Source organism: Caenorhabditis elegans, chromosome IV, assembly GCF_000002985.6.
Source record: "Caenorhabditis elegans chromosome IV".
In the NCBI taxonomy this organism is placed as follows: Eukaryota; Metazoa; Nematoda; class Chromadorea; order Rhabditida; family Rhabditidae; genus Caenorhabditis; species Caenorhabditis elegans.
This window is the reverse complement of record NC_003282.8, coordinates 9,199,279-9,224,980: the sequence shown is the minus strand read 5'-3', so window position 1 is coordinate 9,224,980 and position 25,702 is coordinate 9,199,279. Positions and strand designations below refer to the sequence as shown.

Genomic DNA, 25,702 nt, shown 5'->3' with positions numbered 1-25,702 from the left:
TTTCTTTCAAAGAAAATTCTTATTTCAATGCGATATTTGATTTGTTTGGAAACATTTTATGCACAGATTCTTGCAACTCCCAATTGAAATTTCTATTGAGTCAATTCGCAGAAATATAAATTTGAATATTTGAGTACATGCAACGTAACATGTTCAAAATTCTTTTATACATTTCATACGTTTACTCAGCAAAAGTTTCGTGTCTCTGGTTTTTACTGTGTGGAAAATGTCTTTACAACGAGTTATTTTGTTTTGACTCTTTAACTTTCAAGTAGGGCTTGAAATCCACCGGCGCGAATTGTATACGCTTGCGCCGTCGACGGCGCAATGCATTGACTGCTCGGTCATAGAAGCTCTGGCTCCCCTTTGAAGAGTGAGCATGAAAGTTAGCTAGACTATTATCTAAAAAACAACTGCTCTTGGATACACACTCACAACAGTCTGATCTTACAGTTTACGACTTCCGAAAATAATTTCGAAATTTGAATTGTTTTAGTATCAAGTGAAATATTAAAAAATAGTTTTCGAGCTGGAAGACTGAAAGAATTTGAAATCACATCAAACCGTTTCTACCACGCAGCTTCAGAACTTAAAACCTAAAATATCACAACTCAGGAATTGTTTCAACACTTAATCTGCCTGCGCCACCGCCGGAGCTCAGGCTGTCACAGCTCGCCGCCAAATATTGGTCCTTCTTCGAGCCCTGCAAGGTGGAGGCAACCGTGGACAATAAATCTATTACTTATTCGTGTGTAATGCTTTTGTTTTTTAGACAAAACAAGTAAATTTATTATAAGACTGTTTATATTCAATAAACTTTACAAAAAAAACATTTTTGGGAAACAAACTACACAAATCGAAGATTGTCCTCGGGAGCGCGACGAATCAACGTGTTCCCGATAACTGAAATGTTAAATGTTTGTATTAATGTGGAGAACTTTCGTTATTGAGATTTGTAAAGAGACTATTGATAAGCACTAGGATTAAAATAGGAAGTTTAATTTAATTTATTACGATAGTAAGATATTTGCCGAATAAATCGACATACTGATGATTTTAGGACTTAATTATTTAGCGATTCTTACTTTTCAATTGTTTTTTAAATAATATTTTCTATAAGAAGTACTCACTTTCCAAAAATCGTCGTGTCTCCGCGATTTTCCTCGTTTCCCGTCGAATTTGTGCTGAAAATGGAATTTTTCATGGAATTTTGTGTATTTTATCAATAGAAAGGCATAATTTAAGAGAAATAACAAAAATTTCATATAAAACAGCGAAAACATGAGAAAAATCGACGAAAATCGGTATAAAATCAAATAAAATAGAAGGAAAATATTCATCTCGTAAACCCACACTTGCGGCACGGTTTCGTGGGCGGGGCGTCTCTGGCGGAAAAATTCAGCGTTTGAAAACTCACATATAGGCATCCAATGAATTTTCGGATTTTAAAAATTAATATAAAATCAGGGAAATTTTTTTGAATTTTTTCACATCGATATTCGGCATCAGGGGCAAAATTAGAGTCAGAAACATATATTTCCCCACAAACTCTACTCCCCCTTTAAGATAGTGAGCCTGATAAAACAAGTATTTGAACAACTCCAGAGCACGATTCCGATTGATCTTTCATTTATTTTAAACAAGGGTAGCATTCGACATGGACAAGAACCTTTGCCGTTATACCACACATTTTACCTATGTATCGTCAAATTAAGCCGCGTTCGGCCATAGCCATTTTGAGTACCGCTCAGATCTGTTGTAAACGTTTTCTTAATATCTTGTTCGCAATGGCTTTTATCAAATTAATCATTTTTCGGTCTGCTGGAAGTCTTATTAGACGAATACAACAACTCACATCGATACGATGAGCAACCGAAAACAGAAAGAAGAGTGATGTCGTTCGCTCACTAAATTTGAGAAATACTATTCAAAGTGTACGTGAAAATCAACGTGAAATTTATTTTTTTACAATGTAAATGTATACCAAATAAAATGTTATTGCTAAATTTAAACGTGATTACAGTGAGATTATCCAATAAAAAAGTTGGAATCTCTAAACTGTTGTTGATATATCCTAAAGCAACACTATTCGGACAGAAACATCAAAGACTTAGGAAACCTAGGTCGTAAATATGTACATTGGAATCCTATTATTATTTATTTGTTCTGAAACTGAAAAACCATCATAATTTGCTGGAAAACTTTTGGATACTCATCAAATTTTTATATATAAGATTTCTAAGCTCATTTAAAGATCATATTAATACAAGCATACAACTAACAAATTTAGCTGTTTCATCTACAGAGTGATAGCAACCAAATCAATATTTAATACAGGCTTGTCTATAAATATGGGACCTGCTCCACGGGTGAACAAAAGATTTCAAACTTGAAAGATTAACAATATTTCCTTCCGTTCACGTCAATTTCCATAAATGATCCTTCAACGTTGAAGGTAGTGAGAACCAATGCTGTGCGGCTCTCGGCTCACGGCGTTTTTTTCAAGAGCCGCACAGCACTGGTGAGAACCTTAGAACATCGGGAATCTATAATTTTCCTCCATTTTTCAGACGGTCTAGAGCCCAACGTCTCCTGATGCGCTTATGTGATAAAGTAACTAGTTTCTATACAGGGTGGGCCAAAAGTATGGTAACACGTTTGCAGCTCTATAACTTTACGTGTGGAGAGAGTTATTACATCAATTTGTAAAAGTTTTGTTCTCCATAAAATACTGACCAGATGAACGTTTTGAATTTTCAAAATATCCCCATCCACATCGCTGCAGGCCTTCAGAACTTTTGAGATCACGATCTTTTTGGCACGCAAGTTGGCATTCTGCGGGATTTCTACTTTTTTCTCAAGGAATCCATCAAGTGTCTTACAAGTTTTTATAGTTCAAAGAATGCTCTTGGTCTGGAGATTCTTTAAAAACAAAAATCCAAAAAAATTCTATCGTGGTATTTCTGTCATGGACTGTGGCAGTAGCTGAAGTCTTGAATGACACAGTCGCCAGAAAGATGGATGTGAGCGGCGGCAGCAGTATGAAGAAAAATTCATTTTTGTACTTTTTGGCACGTTTTGACCTGACTTTTCAGATTTTTTATAAAAAATTTAGCTCGGATGATTTTGTGGGACGTTACGCCTTTCGAAACCAAAAAAACTGAGTAAATTTCGCAAAGTTGAATTCATGAAATATTCAAAGGTTATTGCTAGGCGCCAGTGCCGACACAGAAAATTTTTATAGGCTACAAAAACAATCAAAAGCGCTTCTTCACTTCTTTAACTTTGAATTTAACATAAAAATCATACATCTGAAAATTATTGGCGTGCGTGGGAGGTGCGTTTGTGTGGGAAGTGCCGCGTGCCAAAACACCGTTTTTTCGAAAGGGTTCGCTAAATTGCCGAGGTGATTAAAATCGCACCTTATTGGGAAACATTGCAAATTTTAGGTCAAATTGAAGGAAATTTATTCAGCTATCAGTATTCGATCGAAGAATGTACGTATGACGTGGCAGTCGCGCGAAAAGCTCATGTAAAAGAGCGCTTCATGTGTTACCATACTTTTGGCCCACCCTGTATAATCATCAAGACTATGGACACTCAAAATAGCTAATCCCGAGCGAATAGGTATTTTTTGTGGCAACTTATGCTCGGACTCTTTCCTTTCAAAAAAGTAAAAATTGTCTGTTGTGAAAATTTTGCCTAAAAACAGCCATTTTTCACGAATGATTGTTATAAATTTTCATAAAATAATACAAATTACACAAATGACCAGACAATAATTTTGCTTAGCTTCCCAAAAAACGAGTGGGAGGACGCTCAAAGACCTTCGTTTTTTGAGAATAGTTTTTTGATGACTGTTGATCCCCAATGATAAGATGTTTTTTCCCGAAGAAGCTGTAAAAAAAACAAGAAATATTTGCAGTTTCTAGAAATTACCCAAACACCACGGTTGAATTTTTTGAAATATGAAAAACACGATGATATTTGCTGAACTTGAGTTGTGTGTGTGTGTGAGAATCCTAGTGCCCGAAAGCTTGATTCCGCGTGGCTCATTGAGTGGAATAAATGAGAAAATGTGCCACGTGGAAGATTTTCGGCACAAATAGGGTTTTGTCAATTTTATCAATTATTTGAATGTGACTGAAAAAGTTGAGATTTTGGCTTCTCTGACAGATTAAGCCAAATCTACTCTTTTAAATTAAGCACTTCTGTGTCAATTTAATAGTTCGAATGCAACCTATGTTATAGGTTATGGATCCAGAAGGTTCCTGGGCCGGCCTCTTCTTTGCACATCTCTTCCTGAAATCCTTGTTTAAGTTGGGAGATTTTCTTCTACGTGGCTTCATGAATGGTGGTGAGACCAGTTTGTTGGATATGAAAAAGGGTTATTTATTATCGTTCTGTTTTCTTAAATATTTCAAATGTTGTGTTGTTTTTGCAGAATGAGCGCAACTTGAGTGGTCTTTGCTATATTTCGTATAGAAAACTTCGGCCTATAGTTTTGAGATTTTATGTAGGAAGATCTAGTTTGAAAGCTTTCGGAAGCTGTTGTACACTTGTGAAACACATTCAGCTGAATTAATTATTTAATTTTGTTTATTGAGTTTTTCAAACTATTCAAGAAAAAAAAATGGACAGTGAATAGAGGTGCGAGTTGATTATGCTGTGTGGGTTGCCTCTGAATTCAAAAAAAAACTGGAACAAAATAACAAAATACTGGAAAGAGATGAAAAAGGAGAGGATAAAATTGAACGAGGTAAGATAATTTTGAATCAAACAAATAAATTTCAATCCGACGGATGCTTTATTTCTTCTCGACGTCTTCTTCCTCGCCTTTGTTGATGAGATCCTTCATTTCTTGCTCGTTACTGAAAAATTAAAGAATTAAAAGTGTATTTCCTATAATAAAACATACGCCTTTTCAGCTGGCTTTGCTGCAGATGTTCCAGCCTTGTCCAAACTACAATTCTTGGTTTCCTGAAGGAAGAAGTAGGCGGCTACCACATTGGTAAGACCGAGACTGATTGAGATCATATGTACTCCTGGCTCGTAGACGGTTTTGAGACCACTCTGTAATTTAAGAAATTTAAATATTTTAGGTTTTAAAATGTAAAATTCAAGATAATTTCCTAAGATCTGTAATGAAAACTAACCAGCATAGATGCTCCAATGTTGGCGAATCTTCCTACGATTGAGCATGAAGCAGTTGACGTGGCACGAACATCTGTTGGCATGAGCTCAGAAGCACACAAGTAGCATGGTTCCCAAACAATTGATGTGAACACGAATGATGCCAAATAGACTGCCGTGTAATACCATTGCCCCTTTTCTCCGGCAAACAAGAAGGCAATGACACATCCGAAGAAGACAATAGCAAGAGATTGAGAGCATAGAAGTACGAAACGGCGTCCCATCCATGGAAGGTAGCCGTCAGCGAAGCCCATGATCTAGAAAATGTATTCATTAAATTGAAAAATTTACCCAGACGGGGAGTTTTGTACATACAGTACCCAGTCTCGAAACATTTTTTTGTAAAATACAAACAGATGTGCGCCTATAAAGATTACTGTAACTTTCAATATCTTGTTCTGCGTAATTTTCAGGGATTTTTTAAGTTTTTCTCACAATTTGTTCATATTTTTTGTCTTTCTGATTTCGAAAAAGTATGAAAAGCCGATAAAAATTCAGCCTCAACAAAAGTTTGAAACTACAGTAATCTTTACATGCGTTTCGAGACCCGGCACCGTATTTTTGAGGCCAAAATCGTAGAATTTCGTGTCTGGTTAATATTTCAACTTACGATTCTCACAACTGAAAGCAAAATTCCAGAAAGGAATTGTCCAACCCAGAAGTTCTTTGTCATATCTCCTCCACACAAATCGGTCAAATAAGCGGTCATTCCAGTTACGAACCACCTGAAAATTTAAGTTTTCCTAAGAAAAATTTAAAATGTGAAATTACATGAGCCAAAGAATCAGAATATTCTTGCGAAGTTGAGGATCAGCGAATACTGTGCAAATATTGACGGCCTTTTCTGGCTCAACGTTGTCCGCAGCTTTCTCTGGTGGTGGCACTGAAAGAATTGAAAAGTTAGAAAAAACAACAATTTCTGAAAAATACAGTTTTCATACTTGGAACAAATTCGATTCCAGCGAGATCAGCAATCCTTTTTCGGCTCACTTCTGCCTCCTCATAACGTCCTTTTTTACGGAGCCAAATGTGAGATTCAGGAAGAATAAAATAGACGATCGCAAGAGTGATAAGAGAAATAACAGCAGATACATGAGATGATAGACGCCATTCTCCAGTGAATAAGGCTACCAAAGTTAGCATTATACGTGCATTTGCCTGAAAAATTGATTAGGTAAATTGCAGACATTCTAGAATGAAACTATTTACCCAGTTACTGAATGTTCGGAGCTTAAATCTCTGATGTGGCGATACCAACTCGGAAAAATAAGCCCATCCGACAATCATTGTTCCAGCGATTCCGATTCCAGTTAAAGCGCGGAAAATGTAGAATGCGGCAATGGAATTGAATGTGGCTGAGAGTGAAAGTGATGGAATTCCAATGAGCATTGACAGAATAAAAGTCTTCTTTCGGCCAATTTGATCAGCTACATATCCGAGAATAATATTTCCGATGAGTACGCCAACGTATTGAACAAAAGCTGGACGGAAATCCTTCCATCCGGGACGACAGTAAATTTCGAATTCCATAGCGGCGGATGAATAATAAGAATGTGATTTCTCTGTGTGGCAATCCGAAAGAGCTGTTCCAGTCAAATTGGCGCAAAGGTTAGGGAAATTTTCATTGTACTCGAGGCACTTGGATTTTGGAACATCGTAGCATACTTTTCCTGAAAAAATAATTGCAAGATACTTTCTATGGAGACTTCAGCGAGAAAACCACAGGTGTTGACGAGCGATCTATCTCTCAAGTGCTGCAGCTGCAGTCACTCTTCTCATTTATTCAAAATTGTCATTTTCAAAGCTAGTTCTCGTGCGGAGAGATGGCCGAGCGGTCCAAGGCGCTGGTTTACTTCAGTTTTTTTCGCTGTTCTCTTCAGTTTTTTTACCTTGGGCAGTCTGGATGCAGTTTGTCTTTGGAGTGTAGTTCAGGAAAATGGGAAACAGTTGCTGAATTGAGAAGAAATGGCACATTTGGTATGAGATCAAAATGAGCACATCTACCCGGTAGATACCGGGTGGAATGATGTGCATTGTGATAGGTTAGTGGAGTTGAGTTGAACTGAAATATTAATTTTAAAGATTTTTGAAAATATTTTCGATTCTAAAGAGAAGAAGGGAATAAAAACAAGGAGTGACCTGATACTTGTTTACAAGATAAGAACGAGAAACAGCAGAGTCTAAGATGATAGCCATTTATCATCGAATTTTTTGGCAAAATCATCTACTGGTTCAGTCGTACAGAAAAATGAGAGTTTTGGTCTTTTTAAATAAGATCAGGAAATCGGTTAGTTATTTAGGAATAAATACATGTAAGTTTGAAGGGAAGGACATTGAAATATTAAGCATTTCTCTGATATTTGGGCAAACAACAACATCATCAAATATTTATGTGAAAATTTGTTCTTGTGGAAAGACTTAATCAAAAAGTAGCTACATATTCCAGTCTAAATCTGAAATCAAAAACTTTCTTGTCGTAACGATCTATAAAATGACGCCAACCACAAATTTTGCAAATTCTGCAATGATGCAAGTTGTGCCAAAAATTTGTTTTAGAAAAGTCACACGACAGAATAAACTAAAAATCACATAAAAAATATGACGAACACTTGAAATAGCGATAAGAAATAAACGTGGTGGCAGTAGCCAGGCGGAGAGCAGTGAAACGGGAGCGCAGAGATCTAAAGAATTGCGTCATTTCTACGGGCGCCCAGCATATGTTGAGGTCAAGCTCGTGTTACTTACACTATTCTTTCTTTTTCGGAGAACAATGAGAAGTGGAAAAATGCATAAATGGAGAATACAAAAATGTGTTCAACTTTCGTAACTGTAAAATCTGTAAATATCGTCAATGTTTTCAAAGTTTCCATGTGCTTTATCAGAAAGTATGCAACGATTTTAAAAGTGTGCAGTTAATTTAATGAAAATTAAATTACTTCAAAGAAATAATTTTTTGGTTTGGTTCCTGCCCTCAAGTAAATATTACATTGAAATGTATACATTTACTAAAGATTATAGGTCATACAAAGCAGCAAAAAAGGATGTGTTTAAAACGGCACGTGGGCATCGCAAATGAACGGAAAACCGAGGGGGTTAGAGAGGCTCAGTAGTAACCATCATAACTGTCTGCGTTTCTAACCGAACATCCACTATCTCTACGTTCAAATGGCCTTCTGTCAATGTCTGGTCCACTCTCAATCTCGTACACTCACTCGTTGACTCGGTCCGCGCAAGTAGTTCAGATATGTGAGCAGAAGCAAAAATGGGAGAGAGTCCGAGAGGAATACGTGTCATTGTGTGCGTGAGGACAAACGGAAGAGGGCGGAACATCAAAAACCACTGCAGATTGAGAAAAATAATAGAAAGATAAGAGATAGGTCGAGGAATTTTTCGGATTTTTTGTTATTTTATTGAAAGGGTGGGAAACGATTGAATTGTGAAAGTTTGCGCTGTGTGCTCAACGCTATTTTCTGAAAGTATAAGTCTGCCTAGTTTTTCATTAAAATGTCCAGAATGTTGCTTCATGTGAAATTGTCGTTCCAAACCTATTTGTAACTAGAGATTTGCGGAGATCTAAATGTTCCAGTAATCGGTGATTTCAGAAACTGCTTAGATTTGAATTACCGACAATTGGAAATCCCAACAATTTCAGAAAGTTAATCTCTTCAAATAAGGAGAAGTCTGGAACCAGATAACATATATGTTTTCTAATCCCTAGCAAAAACAGAAAACTGCACGTTTCTCAAGAAAAAAGTAGTAAGCAAAAGAGCCGGAGCACATCAAAAACGGCACGACGAAAATACTGATGACGTCAGAATCTTTTGGCCATAGAAATACATTTTGAAGGATGCAAACTGAAATGGAAAAGGGCAAGTAATATGACAAAAAATAATAGTTGTGAATCGTAAAAAATGTGAATTATTTTTCGGAAATTTCGTTCGACCTTGAACGTTTTTTGGAAACTTTTCAAGTGGAATGAGTGCAACTGAGGGGCGAAATACCAAACAAGTACAATTTTTGAAAGAAAAATCAAATAAGTTTCACTAGTAATGTGGTTTGAATTAATATAGATGGTGGAATGCCAAGTTATCACAATCTTGGTGTGTCGTTTTTTCCGGAAAAAATCTGCTTAACCAATACCAAAATTAAATGAAACATTGTTCATATTTAACCGAATGTCTAAATACAGGGTGGCCCATAATTATGCGGACCGCAAGTCGCGCTTATAAAATCTGATTTGTACATTCAAATATTTGATAACAACACATATTTAATTCCAAATTTGCTAAGGAACAAAATATGATGTCAAACTTTCAAAATATCCGCTTGTGCAATTCTACAGGCCTGCTGACATTCCGAAAAAACTTTCACGTTGGCACGCAACTCAAAGATGTTTTTCTTTTTATTGTCATTTCTAGGCACTGTTGCAAATATGAGCACTCTTGCAATCATATTTGGATTGACTTTTCTCTGAGAATTCGTTTTGCAATACAACTTATGACTGCTTGTATCTGGAAATGTTGTGGTTATTGATTGAAGGAAGCCAAATCAAAAAAAATCAGAAAGCCGACGTTCGACTTGGCATGTCGGTTATGTGAGAAGTAAATGTTTCGATAAAAAGTCATAACGTTCTACTAATCTTTTCCTTTCCTTGCGGAAAAAAAATGTGTGTTTATCTCATTTCATGGTTGAGATACACCGACATCTGACAGTAGCTACTGAACTCCTTGTAAAATCGGCTTTTGTTACTCTCAAACACTCACCCAGCAGGAGCTGGAATTTTATGGAGAAATTCCATATACGTCAACATTTATGAAGGAATATTTTTCGCATCTAAAACATACATTACTGTAGAAAAAATCGGCTTCGAAACTTCCAGACTCAAAACACTCAAAAAAATGTTGCGTGCCAAAAAGTCGTCAGTGTTGGTGATAATGCTAGTTTGACGACTCTGCCTAGATTGCGCAGTTTAACAAATTAACATTTATTGAAATCAACTAATAGGAAAACATGTCACCTATCAATGAATAAATGAAACAATCACTTAAATTTTGTAAGGAGTGAAAAAAACATCTATTCATGAGAGCAACTCGATCCGCATAGTTATGGGCCACCCTGTAAAATACCCTAAAATTTTATTTCTTCTTTTAAGTTAAATAAACTCAAATTCAAAATAATTTTCATTCATAGTTTTGGCAAATTGGCAAATTTTCCAAAAAAATAGCACCACTTTTCTGTTATTGGTCGATAGACAATGCTTTCAACTCATATTATTTCTGTAAACAAACATTTAGAAAAATGTTTGAATAGTTTTAATATATTTGGACGTTTTAGGTTCTTAGCAATTTCCTAACTGACGAGCCCTTTACACATGAACATTTATTTTGGTATTTTTTTTTTATTTTGGAGATAATTGAGAATTGGAATCATTGGTAAATCGAAAGACAATTAAATTAATTTAATAAATGTGAAACTGATAGATAATTGTTGTTGTGAACATGGTGATTCATGAAATTTGATTGACTAACAATATAACAGAACATATATAAATTCAAAATGTTTTGTACCATCCATTCCTATATTCGCCTCTTTCAAACCATGCTATATATCCACATGATGCTTTTCCACGGAGATTCCACATTCGAAGCTCGTCACAATTATCACCTTCTGAAAAATAATATAACTTTAAAGCATTTTCTACTGACAAGTTGAAAGAATTTCAGGTTAAAGTCGAATAGGATTAAGTTCATGATTCTAGAGTGAATTGATCTACCATACCATATTATCTTCAGAAAAATTACAATTAACATAAATAAAACCATATTATTCAGCAGTTCAAAATTAGTACCAAAATTTAAGTTCTTAATCTTAGAAGCAACGGTGCCGTTCAACAATTGAAATAATTTCAGGATACTGTAACGAACAGATGAGGCTACGGTAGAGATGAGGTGTCTCAAACTTATGAATAAATTTCAAATAAATCGAAATGTTTTTATCGCATATTTCAAACTAACTATTAAAATAAAATACATACCAATGAGTGAAGAATTATGTGCTTTGAACAGTGGATGATTAACTGAACATTCCAATTTTCCACACTTTCCTTGATCAGGATCAAATCGACAATAAAAATTAAAAGCGTCTTCAGAACCCATCCATCTTCCAGACCACGAACAATCTATTGGATCGCTTCTAAAATTAAATGAATGAAAGAATTTGTCTTCCGTAATTTTATGCGTATTCAAATGTGAATATAATTTCTGTTTCAATAATTGTAGATATTTCCACCCCAGGGAAACGCTGAATTATAATTAAAGTTAGTTTTTACTTTATAAGAAGCGAAGTGTGAACTTTTTGAAACAAGGCTCAAAAAATGCAGAAAAAGTTGGGTTCTTATAATACACAAGTTCTAAATTCTTTAACTTATTGTTTCATTCAATAGATTTATTCTGACATAGAAAACCATACTTGCAGCAAAACTTCTTTGTCATTTGATACGAGAACAGTTTTATACAAGGTTCTCCAAAACTTGAATCAGGAATACATGCAGTTCCATCAGCACATCTACCAGAATGTTGACGAATAAAATCATAATCAGAAGGGCATGTCTGGTAACAAAATGGAGCTGTTCCAAACCACTGACATCCGGAATTTTTGGAAGATGAATCAGCTGATGACGAAATTCTTAAAAAAATATTAGTTTATTCATTACTCATATTTTGCGATGTATGACGTAAGATAACAGTTTTGGGTCTCTACACAATCGAAAACTTTTAAACTAAACCTGCAAAAAAAGATTGCGAGCCATTTAAGTTATCATCAGTAGTGATAATATGTTCAATACATTTTTTAAATGTATTTATTTAAAGTCAAAAGTCAAAAAGTAGTGAACATTAATTTTCACCCATTTGGCAATTTACGAAAAATTGACTGAAACTTTAGGAAAACCTATAAAGTTTTGGAGTTTTTTGTATATTTATACAAATCTATAAAGTTGTTGACAAAAATCATTAAAATTGCTAAAAAATGTGGTGTGGAAGATACCGTACTCCTCTAAGGTGCAAACCATTTTTTCAGCTTTCTATTAAAACTTTTCGATCGTGTCGAGACCCTGTATCGTATACTTATGTCATAAATCGCAGATATGTAATAAATGTAAAAACATAAAATCTAGAATTTCAGGATCTCATAATGGTTTTCATCACAATGACAGCAATAAAAAATGTACATTTAAATTGAATTCAAATAACTTTTATCTTAGAAACTCACTTTCTCAATTGTTTTTTGTTCAAATTCTCATTAAATCCATACTTTTGACAAGTAACAGTAAAGGAAATAATTGTTAAAATGAAAAATGTAAAGATCATTGTTCTCACAAAGATTTCAATCGAATCATCAACGCAAAAGTCAATCAAATCTTTTATTGCGGGAGGTCAGAGCTTTTTTATCGAAAAGTGTCAATAAACAATGGATTGAGTGTGCTCTGTGTGCTCAGAGAGCTCAATGTCATGTTCGCTACCTGTAAGACCTAAAACCTGGAAAAACGTAGAATAAAAATGAGAGTATCTTTATTTCATCTCGGACACCAGTCACGACTTTCAGTTTTTTGTGGAAAAAAAGAAAATGAAAGGATACGAAAAGAAGAGAAATAAAAGTAATACAAAATGAAACAAAAGAAGAAAAACGATGAAGAGGCGAAACTCGTAATAAGAAGAAACGAAGGACAGTTGGCTTGGATGGGGAAGAGTAGAAGTTTTAGGAACTTTTGAAAGATTACGTGAAATTTACAGAAATTATGGTAAAGGAACAGTACGAAAAAGTAAAGAGAGAGAGAGAGAGAAAATGTTGCTCAACTTTCTGTGAAGAAACATTAAAGGGCTGAGGGAAGTGGAAAGAAGGATATCCAGTTTACACGAAACTTTCAGCGAAAACCCGTCAGAATACAAATCGACATAAATTACACGCTAGTTTTTGTAGATGTTCTTGTTCTCGTTTTTTTCTTTTTTTGTTTGAAAAAGGAACTGAAAGAATGAAAAGGAGAAAAGGATAATTTAAAAAAGGGACAGAAAACGGCGAGGCCGAGACAATACGATATAGAAACCTTGTTTAAAAATCAGAGAAAATGCGAAATGGAGAGTTTATTATCTGGACTCCGATAAAATTCGATAGAGGGTTGGGTAATAATATGGATGCTCATACATTTTCTATTACGCCTGTGGCGGGATCTGAGAGGAAACTGGATGTGGTGGCTGATGGAGAGGGTTCACGTTGTTGTTGCTCACTGCTTGCAGTTGAACCATAGCCGATGGACAAGGAGCAGTGGCTGACGTATGATTTTGTGGGGGATGATAGTGATTTTGGAGGTGCGGATGATGAGGAGGGTGGGGTTGATGGTGATGATGACGTGGCGGAGCGGACTGATTGTCGCGATGACGGGATGATACCGAGACGTTGCTTGATTTGGTTGACGATTGAGACATTGTCATTCGGGTCGCCAATACATCGGAAGGAATTACAGTGGTGTTGACCTTCGTTGTCTGGAATCTGATGGAACTTTAGTAACCGTTTTCGTGCGATGTATGTAGGCTTCTGAAGATGAGGATTTTCTCCATATCTTACGCGAATGGGTCTCGTCACGCAAGCGACGTGTTACTACAGTACCACAGTACATCCAATTTTTGAAGAAGATCTACACGAATTACAGTAGTCCGATTCTTAAAAATCTTCATCTTCAGACGTCTACAGTAAGGTTGGCGGTCTTTTGGTTTTCATGAAAATCGAAAAATCGAAAATTTTCGTTGATATTTCGAGAAAAATGTTGATTTTTCGAAAAACAGCTTAAAATTTCGGTCTTTTTTCCTTTTTTAGAAAAAATTATACGTTTTCTTATGTTTTTTCTCATCAGCATAAACAAAATTAAACTGAAAAAACTGAATTTTTTTGTAATTTTCTATTTAAAAAAACCTTTTTCCGATTTTTCGGTGTTCCCGAAACTTCAAAATTGAAAATTAGTTTTTATCTTGAAAAAAAAAACATTGAAAATTTTTTCGATGACATCCGTGGTCTACAGTAACCCAATGAATTCGTTCAAATAAGTTTCTACAAATTTACCTCAGTATTAGGTGGCGGACTGGCTGGCAATGACAATGAAGCATTGCCTAATGCACTTTGAAGAGCAGTAAGCGTCGTATCAGCTTCATCATCTCCAATCATTTCGGGATTCACAGAAGTTGCACGTGGAACTCGAATTTTCGAACGAAGACGCTCAATCTCGACACGTTGCTTTTCGAGAAGTTTGTGTTGTTCCATTCGATGACTGAAAAATTAAAAAGAATTATAGGAAAAATTAGATTCATAATATTAGAAATTACCGAACAATCATCTGGATCACCTCAGGATCTTCGCTTTCCAAATCCATTTGACCCTGAAAACAAACAAAATTATCACTATTCATAAGATATTAAATTTATAATTTTGAGATTCTGTGTTTTTGAAAGTAAAAAATGCATGACCTCTACCAACATGTGCAACCGAAAGGAACATATGTGCGTGTTCGGGATGTGTAAAGTGATTAAATATGATTGTAAAGTGCGGAAAGAAGGGCGATGCAACCCCCAATTTTTATGTGCATCTATCGCATCGGTGGCCATGAGTTTTTTATGTGAAGTTGTACCCAGGAACACCAGGAACTTCTTTTAATATTTTTTTTGCTTCTACTAATTTAGGTAAAAAAAGATTACAAAACTTGACTGGCTGGTTTGATATTAAAAACAAAAGAGAAAACTGATCATTTTTGAGAAAATGTTTCGCATTTTTATGTGCCTTTAGAAATAAAATATTCAAAAAAAGGTTTGAGAACCAACGATCAATCATTCTCGATTTCCCACCACACGACTATTGTTAACAAAGACGCTTTTCTTAACCGAAAACTGATCATGCTAAAAGGATGCGCTTAGGATGCTTTTTCCCATACGTGTGGGTGTTGCACAGTTTTGATTGATCGAAATTTAGTGCATTCCTCGATCAGTCTTCCATTATTTAAATTAATATTTATTTTGCACTTCGTTTTGCAAAAACAAAACAGTTATATACTTGATTTTTTTTTTAATATTTAGATAAAAATGTCTAGCTAGCAGTGCATTGCAAGCAAACCAAAATCATTGATCGAAACACAATATTTCAAAAAAAAAGCAACCAAAAATATGTGTTACCTTCAAATCATAATCACACTCCGAAACAGGGAACGGACTATGGCTGGGCGGTGTTCCTATACTAAATGATGTTGCTCCACCACCTCCACCACCACCAATTCTTTCATTTGTGAAACTTGGTGTCATCGGAGCCGTCGTCTCATCTCGAGAAGACGGTGCATTCGGTTGACGAATGTGTGTTCCGAGTGTGGAAGATAGAGCTGTTTCAAGATTCTCAAAAGTCGCCAATTTGGTGCCTGTCGTGTTTCTTGTTATCGATGACGTCATCGATTGAGCACATTCTTGATCCATACTCAGTGTCATCGCTGCTGGTATCTGATCTGTAGAGTTCTGAGCTCCTGGCGGCATCGAATTCATCATTGACGCGTCTACCGCTGATGTTGAAGCATCAATGTCTTCTATCATTGTGGATGATGCTGATCCTTCGACAGCCGACGACATCGTTGTCAAAACATCAGGGTTAGATGGTGAGATGAGTTGTTGCTGAACAAAGAATAGACCAGGTTATGATTGAATCAGAGTTAATCAGTGTGAATACTTAACAACAAAAATCAGAGAATATGAAAATGAAACTTATAGCTATGATCGACCGTGCTAGAAGCGAAAAGCAACATAATTCGAATATTTAAGACTTATTTGTTCAAGAAAATAACTATATTATCGAGACGTGAAATTAGGCGATTTTTGCACCCAAAAATACGGTATCCTGTCTCGGCATTTTTTTGTTTAATACAAACGGTTTTGCACCTTCAAAAAGACTGCAATCTAACAATTTCGTTGATGTGGAATTTCCAGATTTTTCATAATTTTAAACGCTATTTATTACAATTTTTATGTTTTTTTAAAGATTTTTCTCAAAATTTTTAAACGAGAAACTATGAAAAAATATGGAAATTCCACAGCAACGAATGTTACAGTACTCTTCAAAAGGGTCATAGTATTTTTGGTGGAAAAATCGCAAAAATTTTGACATTTTTCGAATTTTTTTACGAACCAGAAACACAAAAAAAACTTCTAGACTTTTTATATAAATTTTCAATAATTCCCTAAAAATGCTTACCGTTGAAGCATCTGTTAAATCCGGATGATCCGGTGGCATTGGTGTTGTTTCTCTACCATCCGCATGAATAACTTTTCCTAATGCTTCCGCGAGCCCTTTTAACGTATCAATCGGTATCTCGTCCTTTCCGTCTGTGGTTGTTGTGCCAATCGCATCATCTCCCATATCTTCTCGTCGATCCTGTTCCATTTTCAGCGCTTCAAGCTTCTCGTGAAGACCGGCAAGTCCAGTTTCGGCATCAAGACGACTAGGTGACTGTGGAACACTTGCATTTGGAATTAATGACGCCGCGTGTGCAGCTGCGATGACTGCTGGAGCTTGACCGATCGATGCGGGCACAGTTTGACAAGCCAATGGAATTGTTTGTGGAGTCATTGAGGTGAGCGACTCGACTACCGTTGAAGGTGAAGCCGAGTGTGATACTCCACTGACCTGAAAACACTGGTAATTGTGTCACGGGAACAGTTCTAATTAAGTCTAAGTTTCTTTAAAAACGAATTATTATTTTCTTTACTTACCTTTCTCAACTCACTATCCAATTGTGTCAATACATCAGAATGATGATCGATGACTAATGGTTCTTGAACAGGAGCTGGCACTGAGATCGGAGTAACATGTACTGTAGCAGGTGTCTCCGAAACTAATGTAGCTGTTGATGCTGTTGACGATGAATGTTGTGTATCGACATTTTGGTTAGTTGCTGATGGAGTCTGTTTAGGAGCAACTTCTAAGTTCAATGTCCCATTGGACACCACTGGTGGGACACTTGGAACTGGTGGAGGACACGAAGTGATTGCTGGCGTCGGTTCCGGATGAGGCGTAGAAATTGACGAAGATATTCCGGATTCTGCTTGAGAGACGGGCTGAACTGTGAATCGTCTTCCAGGAACGCTAGTCGTTGATTGAATTGATGACATATTCGAATGAGTTGTAGCACTTGGAGAAGAATTTGATGATAACGAATGAGAAACTGGCGATGGTGTAGCCAAATGGGTTATAACTTGTGCAGTGATTGGTTGGACAATGACCGGTTCGGATGTGATATTCGTAGGTGTTGCTGCAACAATTGGGATAACTGTTGCTGTGGATATTGACGAAGATATCGGTGTAGCTATAGGATCCGCTGACTTTGTTACTTGGAATCGTGATGGTTTTGCTGCAGCTCCAGTTGGGGGCGGAGCCGAATCTGTTTGATTTGTTGGGGACATCACAATGATTCCACCTGGACGAGGAATTGATTGAACACTTTCGGCATTTGATTCTTGTGAAACTTTGCGTACGTTCTAAAAAACAAAATAATAAACTATAAATAACGTTCATATATTGAAACTTACCGTAACCTGAACATTATTCGGCTCTTGGGAAGCATCTCTCGTTGGTGGCGTTTTCTCGATTTCAATCTTAGGCTTAGTATTAGAAGCAGTTGCGGCAGAGGAATCCTTTGGCATGACAGCAGTGATAGTTGGTGGTTCAGTACTATTTGGATCCAATACCGTCGCTAATTTAGTACCAACACCTTTCTTTCCATCAGAATTAATCAATTGAATAACTTCTCCCAATTGTGCTTCAACAATATGAACATGAACTTTTAAAAGACAATCTTCAGCCAAAAGTTTCGTTGCAATTGTGCATGGTTTGTCAGTTCCTGGTGCAAATTGGAAGGTAACAGATTTATGAGAAGTGTCAAGTCGACACGAGACCAATGCAAAATTCCTCGATTCATCACATCCCAAAATCTCCATTACCACTTTTCTTTTGTTGCTTTTTCGCTTTTCTTCCTTGTTTTCAGTTGTTGTTGAAGCTGCTGCTGCACCACCGTCCGTTGTTGTTGTTGGAGTTGGAGCAGGGGTGACTGGAGCCGTTGTTGAAGCAACATCAGTAGCCGAAGGAGCAGGTGATGGTGATGCTATTGATGCAGGAGTATTGATGACAAGTCCAGAAGCATCAGTGGAGATTGTTCGTGGAACCGTATTCTGGGCAAGTGTGGGAGTTTGGATATCTTCTGTTTTGAATGGAGCTGGTGATGGTGGTACCTGAAATAAAAGAATATTCAATTTTTTCCAGAGCAAGATACTTTTTTTCCAAGTCTTTAAATATTAATTTTTTTCAAAAAAAAAATATTCGAAATTATTAAAAGAGTGCAATTTTGATCAACCTAATTAAATTTTCAAAATCACGTTCCAATATTACAAAATTTTCCGTTTTTTTCGTGTTTTTGGCGGAAAAAACATTAGTCGTTTTCGTTTTCGAAGGAAAACTTCTTTTTTTTTTCAAATTCAGCCCTGACGATCATGGTTTGAATGAAATATGTAAATGCTTACATTGTTAGCCGCAACCGGGGCTGCAGTCGTCGCTACATTCTGCACTGGAATCTCGCTAGGTTTTGGAACATGAATCATTGTCGTTGGAACTGGAACCGCTGCACTTGTTGGTGATAAAACAGGTTGTGGTTGAGCTGATGTTGGCGACATAGCTGGGATATTTGCGATCATAGTTACAGGTACAGATGGCTGTTGAGCAGACTGCTGTATTTCAGCCGAAGTTTGAGTTGATAGTGGTGGTGGAATAGGCTGTTGTTGGGCAGAAGAGTGTGGTGTTGCTGGAGTTGGTGGAATTGGTGTAGGATTCGGATTGGCTGCGGCCGCAGCTGCAGCTTTTTTTTCTAATCGTTCTTTCTCCAACCTCTCCTTTTCCTTTTCTTTAGCTTCAGCTCTCAACCTCAATTCCTCTTTAATCTCAGCCTCTTCTCGTATCCTTTCTTCCTCCTCTTTTGCTCTTTTAATCTCCAATAAACGATGATCTCGATCTCTTCTGAACGCATCCACTTTGTCTTTTATCAACTTTGTTATCATTCGAGTATCCTCATCTGGAATATGTTGTTGCTCGATCATCTGTTGAACAACTTCATCTGGGCTGTCATTTTCAATATCAAATGCAAATTGAAGTCCTTCGTTCTCCTTGAACCGATATTGTTTTCTCTTTTTCTCATCGTAAACTCGGAGTTGCATTTGAATTTCCACGTTAAGATCATTGAGATCAGCATCCCGATTCTTAATTTCAACACGAATTCCGATGAGATCTTCTGGAGTGAAGAAATCGTCAACGAGCAATTGCTTCACGGTACTTCTCTCTTCTCGTCTCACACGAATACACCGATCGATTATCTCACGTATTTCAGGATATTGTGCAGGAATTCTTGAGAAACATTCTGGTTTGACACCTGATATCACTTTTCTGTAGATTGTCGCTGGATTCATACACTCAGAATATGGATATTCTCCGGTAACCATTTCAAGAAGACACATTCCAAACGCGTAGACATCTACACTCTCATCATACATCTCTTCGTACATTTCCGGTGCCATGAATTCTGGAGTTCCAATGACAGATTTCGCGAATGATTTATTTTTAAGAGTTGCCAATCCAAGATCTCCAATCTTTACACTACCAGTTGTACCAGTGATAAAGATATTATCACACTTGAGATCACGATGAATTACAGGTGGATTACGTGTGTGAAGAAATGAAAGCCCTTTCAGAATTTGTCTGCACCAAGATTTCAATACCTGAAAATTAAAAAAAATTATTTGAACAATTGAGATCAGATGATTACAACCTTTATGTTTATCCGTTTAAATCGCTTCAAATACATTTTTAATGTTCCTGAAGTCATCAATTCGGTTACAAGCACAATATATTTCCGTTTTCCACACAAATCCGCACTCTCCCAATAATCGTAGAATCGTACGATGTTCGGATGTTGCAGATCCTTGAGCATTTCAGCTTCTTCTCGAAAACGTTGCCTTTCAGTCTTATTCAGTTTACTCTCCTGAAGCTCACACCACGCAACGGCCACTCCGGTTTCAGTGTCCAACCCTCGAAACACTGTCTTGAACGATCCGCGACCAAGTTCTTCGTCGAACTTTAAGAATCGACCATCTGAAAAAATTGAATGTAAAATCAAGAAATTCAATAAATAAATGAAAAAAAAGTTTAATTATAACTTACTTTTACTCTTATCAATGGGTTTTTCTTGCGCATCAAAATCATCTTCAACATCAATTCTCCGTGCTGCTTTCTCTTCTTCTTCTCGCTTCTCTTGCTCTTTTCGTGCTCTTTCCTCTTCACTGACCATCTTGTCCATATCATCTCCAGTCAACGTTCGTGGTCCATCGTTTACCATTGCTTGAGTGAGAGTTCGAACATTCGATAAAATACTATGACGTTGTTGTATAGGTTTATCATTGTTAGCAGCATCACTCGGAGACGAAGACGATGCTAATGATGTGTTTGGTGGAATTTTATTTAACCTAGAAAATTATATTAAATTACAAAAACATTAGTTGACGATCATTGTCAACTCACCTAGATCTATCAAAAATACTATGTTGTGGACTTGAAACTGCATTCTGTAATACTGTAGCAGCCACATTAATTGGACTTCCCGTTGATGGTGACATTGGACCCGCTTTTCCTGAAATCAACGGCGTTGCGGCTGCTGCTGACGTCGGTGATATTAATAATGGAGGTAATGAACCATTTGTCCCTCCTGTTACAATCGCCTGTGGTATTCTCGACACGTGGTGATTAAGATGTGGATGATTTGTAGCTACATTTGAGGTAAATGGGATTATGGCAGAAGCTGTCGATGTTGCAGCTGACGATAAAGAAAATGGTGATGAAGAGTTTGTGATCGAAGAAACATTGTTTAATGAAGGTGTTGAATTTTCCAATGCATTACTAATTGAAACTGTCGATGGAGATGATGTCGTTGGATCATCTGGTCTCTTTTTTGAAGTCCACTGAAACTAAGAATCACGTTTGTTAAGTAATTGAATTAAATGTGGAGCAGAGTCGTTTTGAATTTTTGCGTTAAATGTCAGAAAACAGAAAATAGACCGAACCCAGTTTTTTTTTGTTGGAAAATTGAAAAAAATCATTAAAATTTAGAATAATTTATAACACAGTTACATTCGGTTTATTTTTTATAATTTAAAGCACATTTCAAATCTTCTCTACTCCACAGACAAAACATTCATAGCATCTTTTGGCCTCAAGTGATTTCTTTCACATCTCTCGTTTTTCTAATTTTTCTAATTCCAAGCATATTATAATTTAATAAAATTAATTCCAACTCACTTTCATTGGTCGAGTTCTTCGCCAATCCTGTTGAACAGCTTCAAGTCGTGATCTTTCTTGCTCGGACAACCAGTGTGATCCCATTCTGAAATAGTCTACAGTTTAAAAAGAAAGCCAGAAAATCATTTTTCACCTTTTTCGTTCATTTCTAGTCTGTAATTGTCTGCTAGCTAATAATAAATCATTGGAAATCGGAAATTCCATTTAAAATTTGCAAAAACGGCAATGTAGACTGTTTTTCAGTCAAAATTTCTAGAAGCAGTTGGCGGTTTTAATAGGAATGCGTGGTTGGCAGAGGTGGATAGTAGAAAATGTCAATGGGGAAGGGAGAGGGAAAAAATAAAATTTGAATTTCAAATCAAATCATAAACTGAAATTTCCTCCTCATCATAAATCTATGATATTGAGAGAGAGATAGATACAGTTAGACTGTCCATTCGTCTCTTTTCGTCCTAAAAAAGATGAAAAAAGTTACCGATAATGCTCACATGACCAGTTAAAATTGTTATGAATGGGTGAGAATAGAAATATATTCAGGTTAGTTTTGTATAATGATTCGGCCAAAATCTTTTTTTTTACAAAATTATGCATACGTTTGCACTATCAAGAATAAAGTTTTAACAAGAGTTTCAAATTTTCCACGACCATCAGAAACTTTCAAAAGAGATCAAAAACTAACGTGGGATTCTCTTGTGCTGGATGTAGTTCATCGACTTTCTTGATACGATTCACTAAACGACGTCGAGTACCTGAAATTTAAAAATTGAATTAACTTTTAAAAAATTAAATAAACTTTTAAATTCATAATCTTTTTTCTATCACACTTCTGCCAATTTTAACTACAACATTTTTCAAAAAATCGTACTTTTCTCTCTATCACTTCAAAAAACGTCAATTTTTAATTCGACGTCAACTTAATCCTCTTGACGTATTCATGTGTCCAATAACACTTGAACATTCCAGGGTTTTTAAATTTTATCGATGAATGAATACTTCACTTCACCAAATAAGACGATTTTCTTCTTTTTTATAATTAATTCGACTAAAACTAACCAAAATTACCAGTTGTCGATGCTGTTGTTGAGCTCACAGAGCTTGGAGGTGCTGGTGGTCGTCCACCGTTTGTTATAGACTGCAAAAAAACATTGGTTACTGTCAGGAAACGCAATTTTTTTGTTGGAAAATACATAATACAGTTTTTTAAACATGATAACTTTGAATCAATACATCTATACTATTTTTTGATTGAAAAAAAAGGAACAGTAATCACGTGATATCTTAGAGGGTTGTGTGATATTCGAGATAAACCAACGTTTCATGTTTGGTAAATTCGAATTACAGAGTTCAAACTACTACATACATAAACTTTTCGAATCTACAAAAGTTTTCGGGCGAATGGAAAATAAATATAAATTTCCATAAAGAAATTTTGAAAGCTTCTATACTCAATAAAACTAAAAACGTCTAAAAATGTTTATACGTTAAGATTGAAAATTCAATAATCATTTCAATAAAAAATTACAATTTAGCGGTAAAATGGTAGGTGTGATGACACTTCTTGTTTCAAAATTACTACGAGAAGTGTAGAAGCAACACGACTGAAACAAGTCAAACGATAGACACATCGTTTGCCTTCAAAAGGTAGAAGACGTCGTGTCTAATACCGTCGTCTGCGTCTGTTTACCACGTGCTTCTCCATTCAGTATCACTTTGATCAAAAGACACCAAAATTCGAATGAGACGAGAAAGACGAAAGGGCGGGAACAAAAACAACAAAACAACCACCCACAGTAATAAAAACATTGCAAATACTGTTAAAGGCTATTTAAAAATGCAAAATCAGATGAATTTTTAAGTAAAATAGCGGTTATACGTAAACTGGGATAGGAAATTTTTTCAAATTTATCTCGCTCGTTTAGAAAAAAGGTTATGAATTTCTTAAATTTTGAAGAATAAATTATTCAGCAAATTAAATTTCAGGGTCCTTAATTGGAGTGAAATATAATTTAAACAGCTCACCATTCTACAAGAAATATTACGACATCTGTTACATATGACTGTCATCTTTCAAAATTAATAACATAATAATTTTTAGCAGATTTTATAGTTATTTCGAGTTTAAAAATCGTAATCTTTTGTCCCATTTCTCACTCGTGCTTTCTACGATTTTTTGTTATCTTATTTTGTAGTTTTCGATTTTCGTTTTAGTCAAGATCAACAAAAATCAATTTTCACAAAGTGATTTTAGCGGTGAGATAAAAAGAAAATTGCCAAAATTTTGCTGACTTTGATAGGGATATAAAATTCGGAAATAGAAAGAAGAAAGATATAAGAAAAAATAGGAAAAACTAAATTAAATTTCAAATGGACTTTGTCCTTATAATGAAGAAACGATTCGACTAAATCCATAGATGAATGTGAATTACCCTTATTTCTTTTCGGGAAGACAAAACCGATAAAAATCGCCGATAATTTACGATATTATATGCCAATTTATACAGGAACTAGGAATATAGTGACAATTAGAATCGAATGAAATTTCCTATGAGTAATAATTTAGCTAAATTATTTAATTAGAAAATTTAAAAACATCAAAACACAGTTCTAAACCTACAAATGTATGCACCCAAAAAGAATCGGTTGACTGACCACCCAAATGCAGACATAACTGCTTTCAACTACAGAGAATATTCATTGTTAGTAGATTTAAAAGAGGATCAACCAATGTACCAGTCTTCTCATCGCTTAAACGCCCACAGATTCAAAGTACAATTCATGGTTTTGTTTCCTAGTGAAAATTAGTTTGACAACACAAATTTGATGAAGATTGTAGAATTTTTGGGCCCATTTTGATTTTCTATTTTTTGTATTAATGAAAATATACAATTTGTATTCAATTAAAAACTATAAATTTTGAAGATTAAAAAAAAACACTCACATCAGGCATTTTGTAGTCCTCGCTTCACGATTTCCGCCGATTTTCCTCTTTACAAATTATCCTTCTTTTCCAATCGAATTTTTCCGGTATAATTTAAATCAGCCACAAAAACAAGAACTCGATTTGACAAAACGAAAACAGTTCGCTGCTTCTTCTTCTTGGGAGACTTTTTTGATATATAGATATTTACTGTAGTTATTGATGAATGCGATCGATACTGTTGCTTGACAAAGACTTTTTAAATATAGGTGTCAACTAAAAATTGGATGATATCTGCATATTTCTATGTCCGGATATCAAGCGAAGAGCCCGTGCGTTGTCGGTCTGAAAACTGGTAAAATTATTTTAAAAGGTTGCAAACAGATTTTGAGAACAATAGCGTTGAGAAGAAATAATTGAAAAATTAAAGAAAATAATGATTTCATAATAAGCTTCTAGAATGTGCTGGTGAGCAAGTAATTATGAAATTATATATTAGAAGTATTAAATACCGAAAAAGAGTTAGGATTTTAACTAAAATCTATCAATCTTTGAAGAAAACATATAGGCACGTAGATTAGATAATGGTCCCGCAAGGGCTTAAATCATCGAGGGAGTGATAAAAAGTAGCGTACTAAACGTGTAGCAACTCTGAATAACGATAGATCGATCAAAACACAATTGCGAAATTGAAACACCTAAGCAACAAGCGCACTTTCAAATTCTAGGATTTAACAATGAACTGGTGAAAAAAGGCAGCATGCACCCTTGATGAATGGCACACACCGGCCTTGACCAGTGTCCATGTGTGTCTATCTAGCCGTCTGTCATGTTATACTATCTTTATGATATTTCTTGATATCAATATCAATCTATAAATGTCTTTTCTGCAGGAACACTACACACTTTGCAAGACGTAACAGAGAGAGAGAGATTATAAAAATGACATGTTCTATTATGTATTCATGGGAAATATTAATATACTTCCAGGTTTTGGCACATCATAGAAACAAATTCGAGAAGAATAGTTGTAAGAGAAATTTGTGAAAAATGTAGATTACTAACTGATAAGGTTTGCAAAATGGTTTGTGCAGACGGGAAAAATCGGAAAAATTGAACTCGGAATATTGGTTAAATTTGTTTCTCAATAATATTACGCAGCCTGGAAAAAGACTGAAGTTT

General features: G+C 35.7%; 3 protein-coding genes across 26 annotated transcripts; all 3 read right to left on the bottom strand.

The window, feature by feature from the left end:
• Positions 1-4,583: 4,583 nt before the first annotated feature.
• On the bottom strand, positions 4,584-7,255 carry C46C2.2 (Major facilitator superfamily (MFS) profile domain-containing protein). The gene is made up of 8 exons (NM_069203.9): positions 7,083-7,255; positions 6,403-6,863; positions 6,135-6,351; positions 5,965-6,076; positions 5,804-5,918; positions 5,157-5,450; positions 4,919-5,073; positions 4,584-4,871 (listed from the first exon to the last, which is right to left on the bottom strand). The coding sequence occupies exons 1-8, from the start codon at positions 7,225-7,227 to the stop codon at positions 4,808-4,810; spliced, it is 1,563 nt and encodes a 520-aa protein (NP_501604.2). The 5' UTR covers positions 7,228-7,255; the 3' UTR covers positions 4,584-4,807.
• A 3,323-nt stretch (positions 7,256-10,578) lies between these two features.
• Positions 10,579-12,560, bottom strand: C46C2.6 (the record flags this gene model as incomplete). Of its 3 annotated transcripts, NM_001047460.3 has the most annotated exons (4): positions 10,579-10,860; positions 11,228-11,385; positions 11,662-11,877; positions 12,463-12,560. In NM_001047460.3, the coding sequence occupies 4 exons, from the start codon at positions 12,558-12,560 to the stop codon at positions 10,745-10,747; spliced, it is 588 nt and encodes a 195-aa protein (NP_001040925.1). The 3 variants fall into 3 exon arrangements, with proteins under 3 accessions (NP_001040925.1, NP_001255378.1, NP_001040926.1); NM_001268449.1 differs by lacking the exon at positions 12,463-12,560 and having other exon boundaries at positions 10,745-10,860; positions 11,662-11,684; NM_001047461.1 differs by lacking the exons at positions 11,662-11,877; positions 12,463-12,560 and having other exon boundaries at positions 10,745-10,860; positions 11,228-11,348.
• A 178-nt stretch (positions 12,561-12,738) lies between these two features.
• On the bottom strand, positions 12,739-24,878 carry wnk-1 (Serine/threonine-protein kinase WNK; the record flags this gene model as incomplete). 22 transcript variants are annotated; one of them, NM_001307103.3, is made up of 15 exons in its annotated part: positions 12,746-13,737; positions 14,305-14,509; positions 14,565-14,617; positions 15,405-15,887; positions 16,465-16,905; positions 16,983-17,747; positions 17,799-18,497; positions 18,786-20,030; positions 20,081-20,403; positions 20,473-20,774; positions 20,830-21,272; positions 21,604-21,688; positions 22,283-22,352; positions 22,657-22,735; positions 24,542-24,875. In NM_001307103.3, 15 exons carry the CDS (start codon positions 24,548-24,550, stop codon positions 13,387-13,389), a joined length of 5,553 nt encoding a protein of 1,850 aa, NP_001294032.1. The 22 variants fall into 22 exon arrangements, with proteins under 22 accessions (NP_001294035.1, NP_001294032.1, NP_501603.3 ...); NM_069202.6 differs by having other exon boundaries at positions 12,746-13,730; positions 16,465-16,896; positions 20,830-21,266; positions 24,542-24,865; NM_001380400.1 differs by having other exon boundaries at positions 12,747-13,737; positions 16,465-16,896; positions 20,830-21,266; positions 24,542-24,871.
• Between the last annotated feature and the right edge of the window lie 824 nt (positions 24,879-25,702).

Excerpts from the sequence above, each read along its gene's own strand:
- C46C2.2 (NM_069203.9), bottom strand. The coding sequence starts at position 7,227 with ATGCACATCATTCCACCCGGTATCTACCGGGTAGATGTGCTCATTTTG. Across the intron at positions 6,352-6,402 it reads TCCGAACATTCAGTAACTGG|GCAAATGCACGTATAATGCT; the intron begins GTAAATAGTTTC and ends TCAATTTTTCAG. Across the intron at positions 5,074-5,156 it reads ACATTGGAGCATCTATGCTG|AGTGGTCTCAAAACCGTCTA; the intron begins GTTAGTTTTCAT and ends CTTAAATTACAG.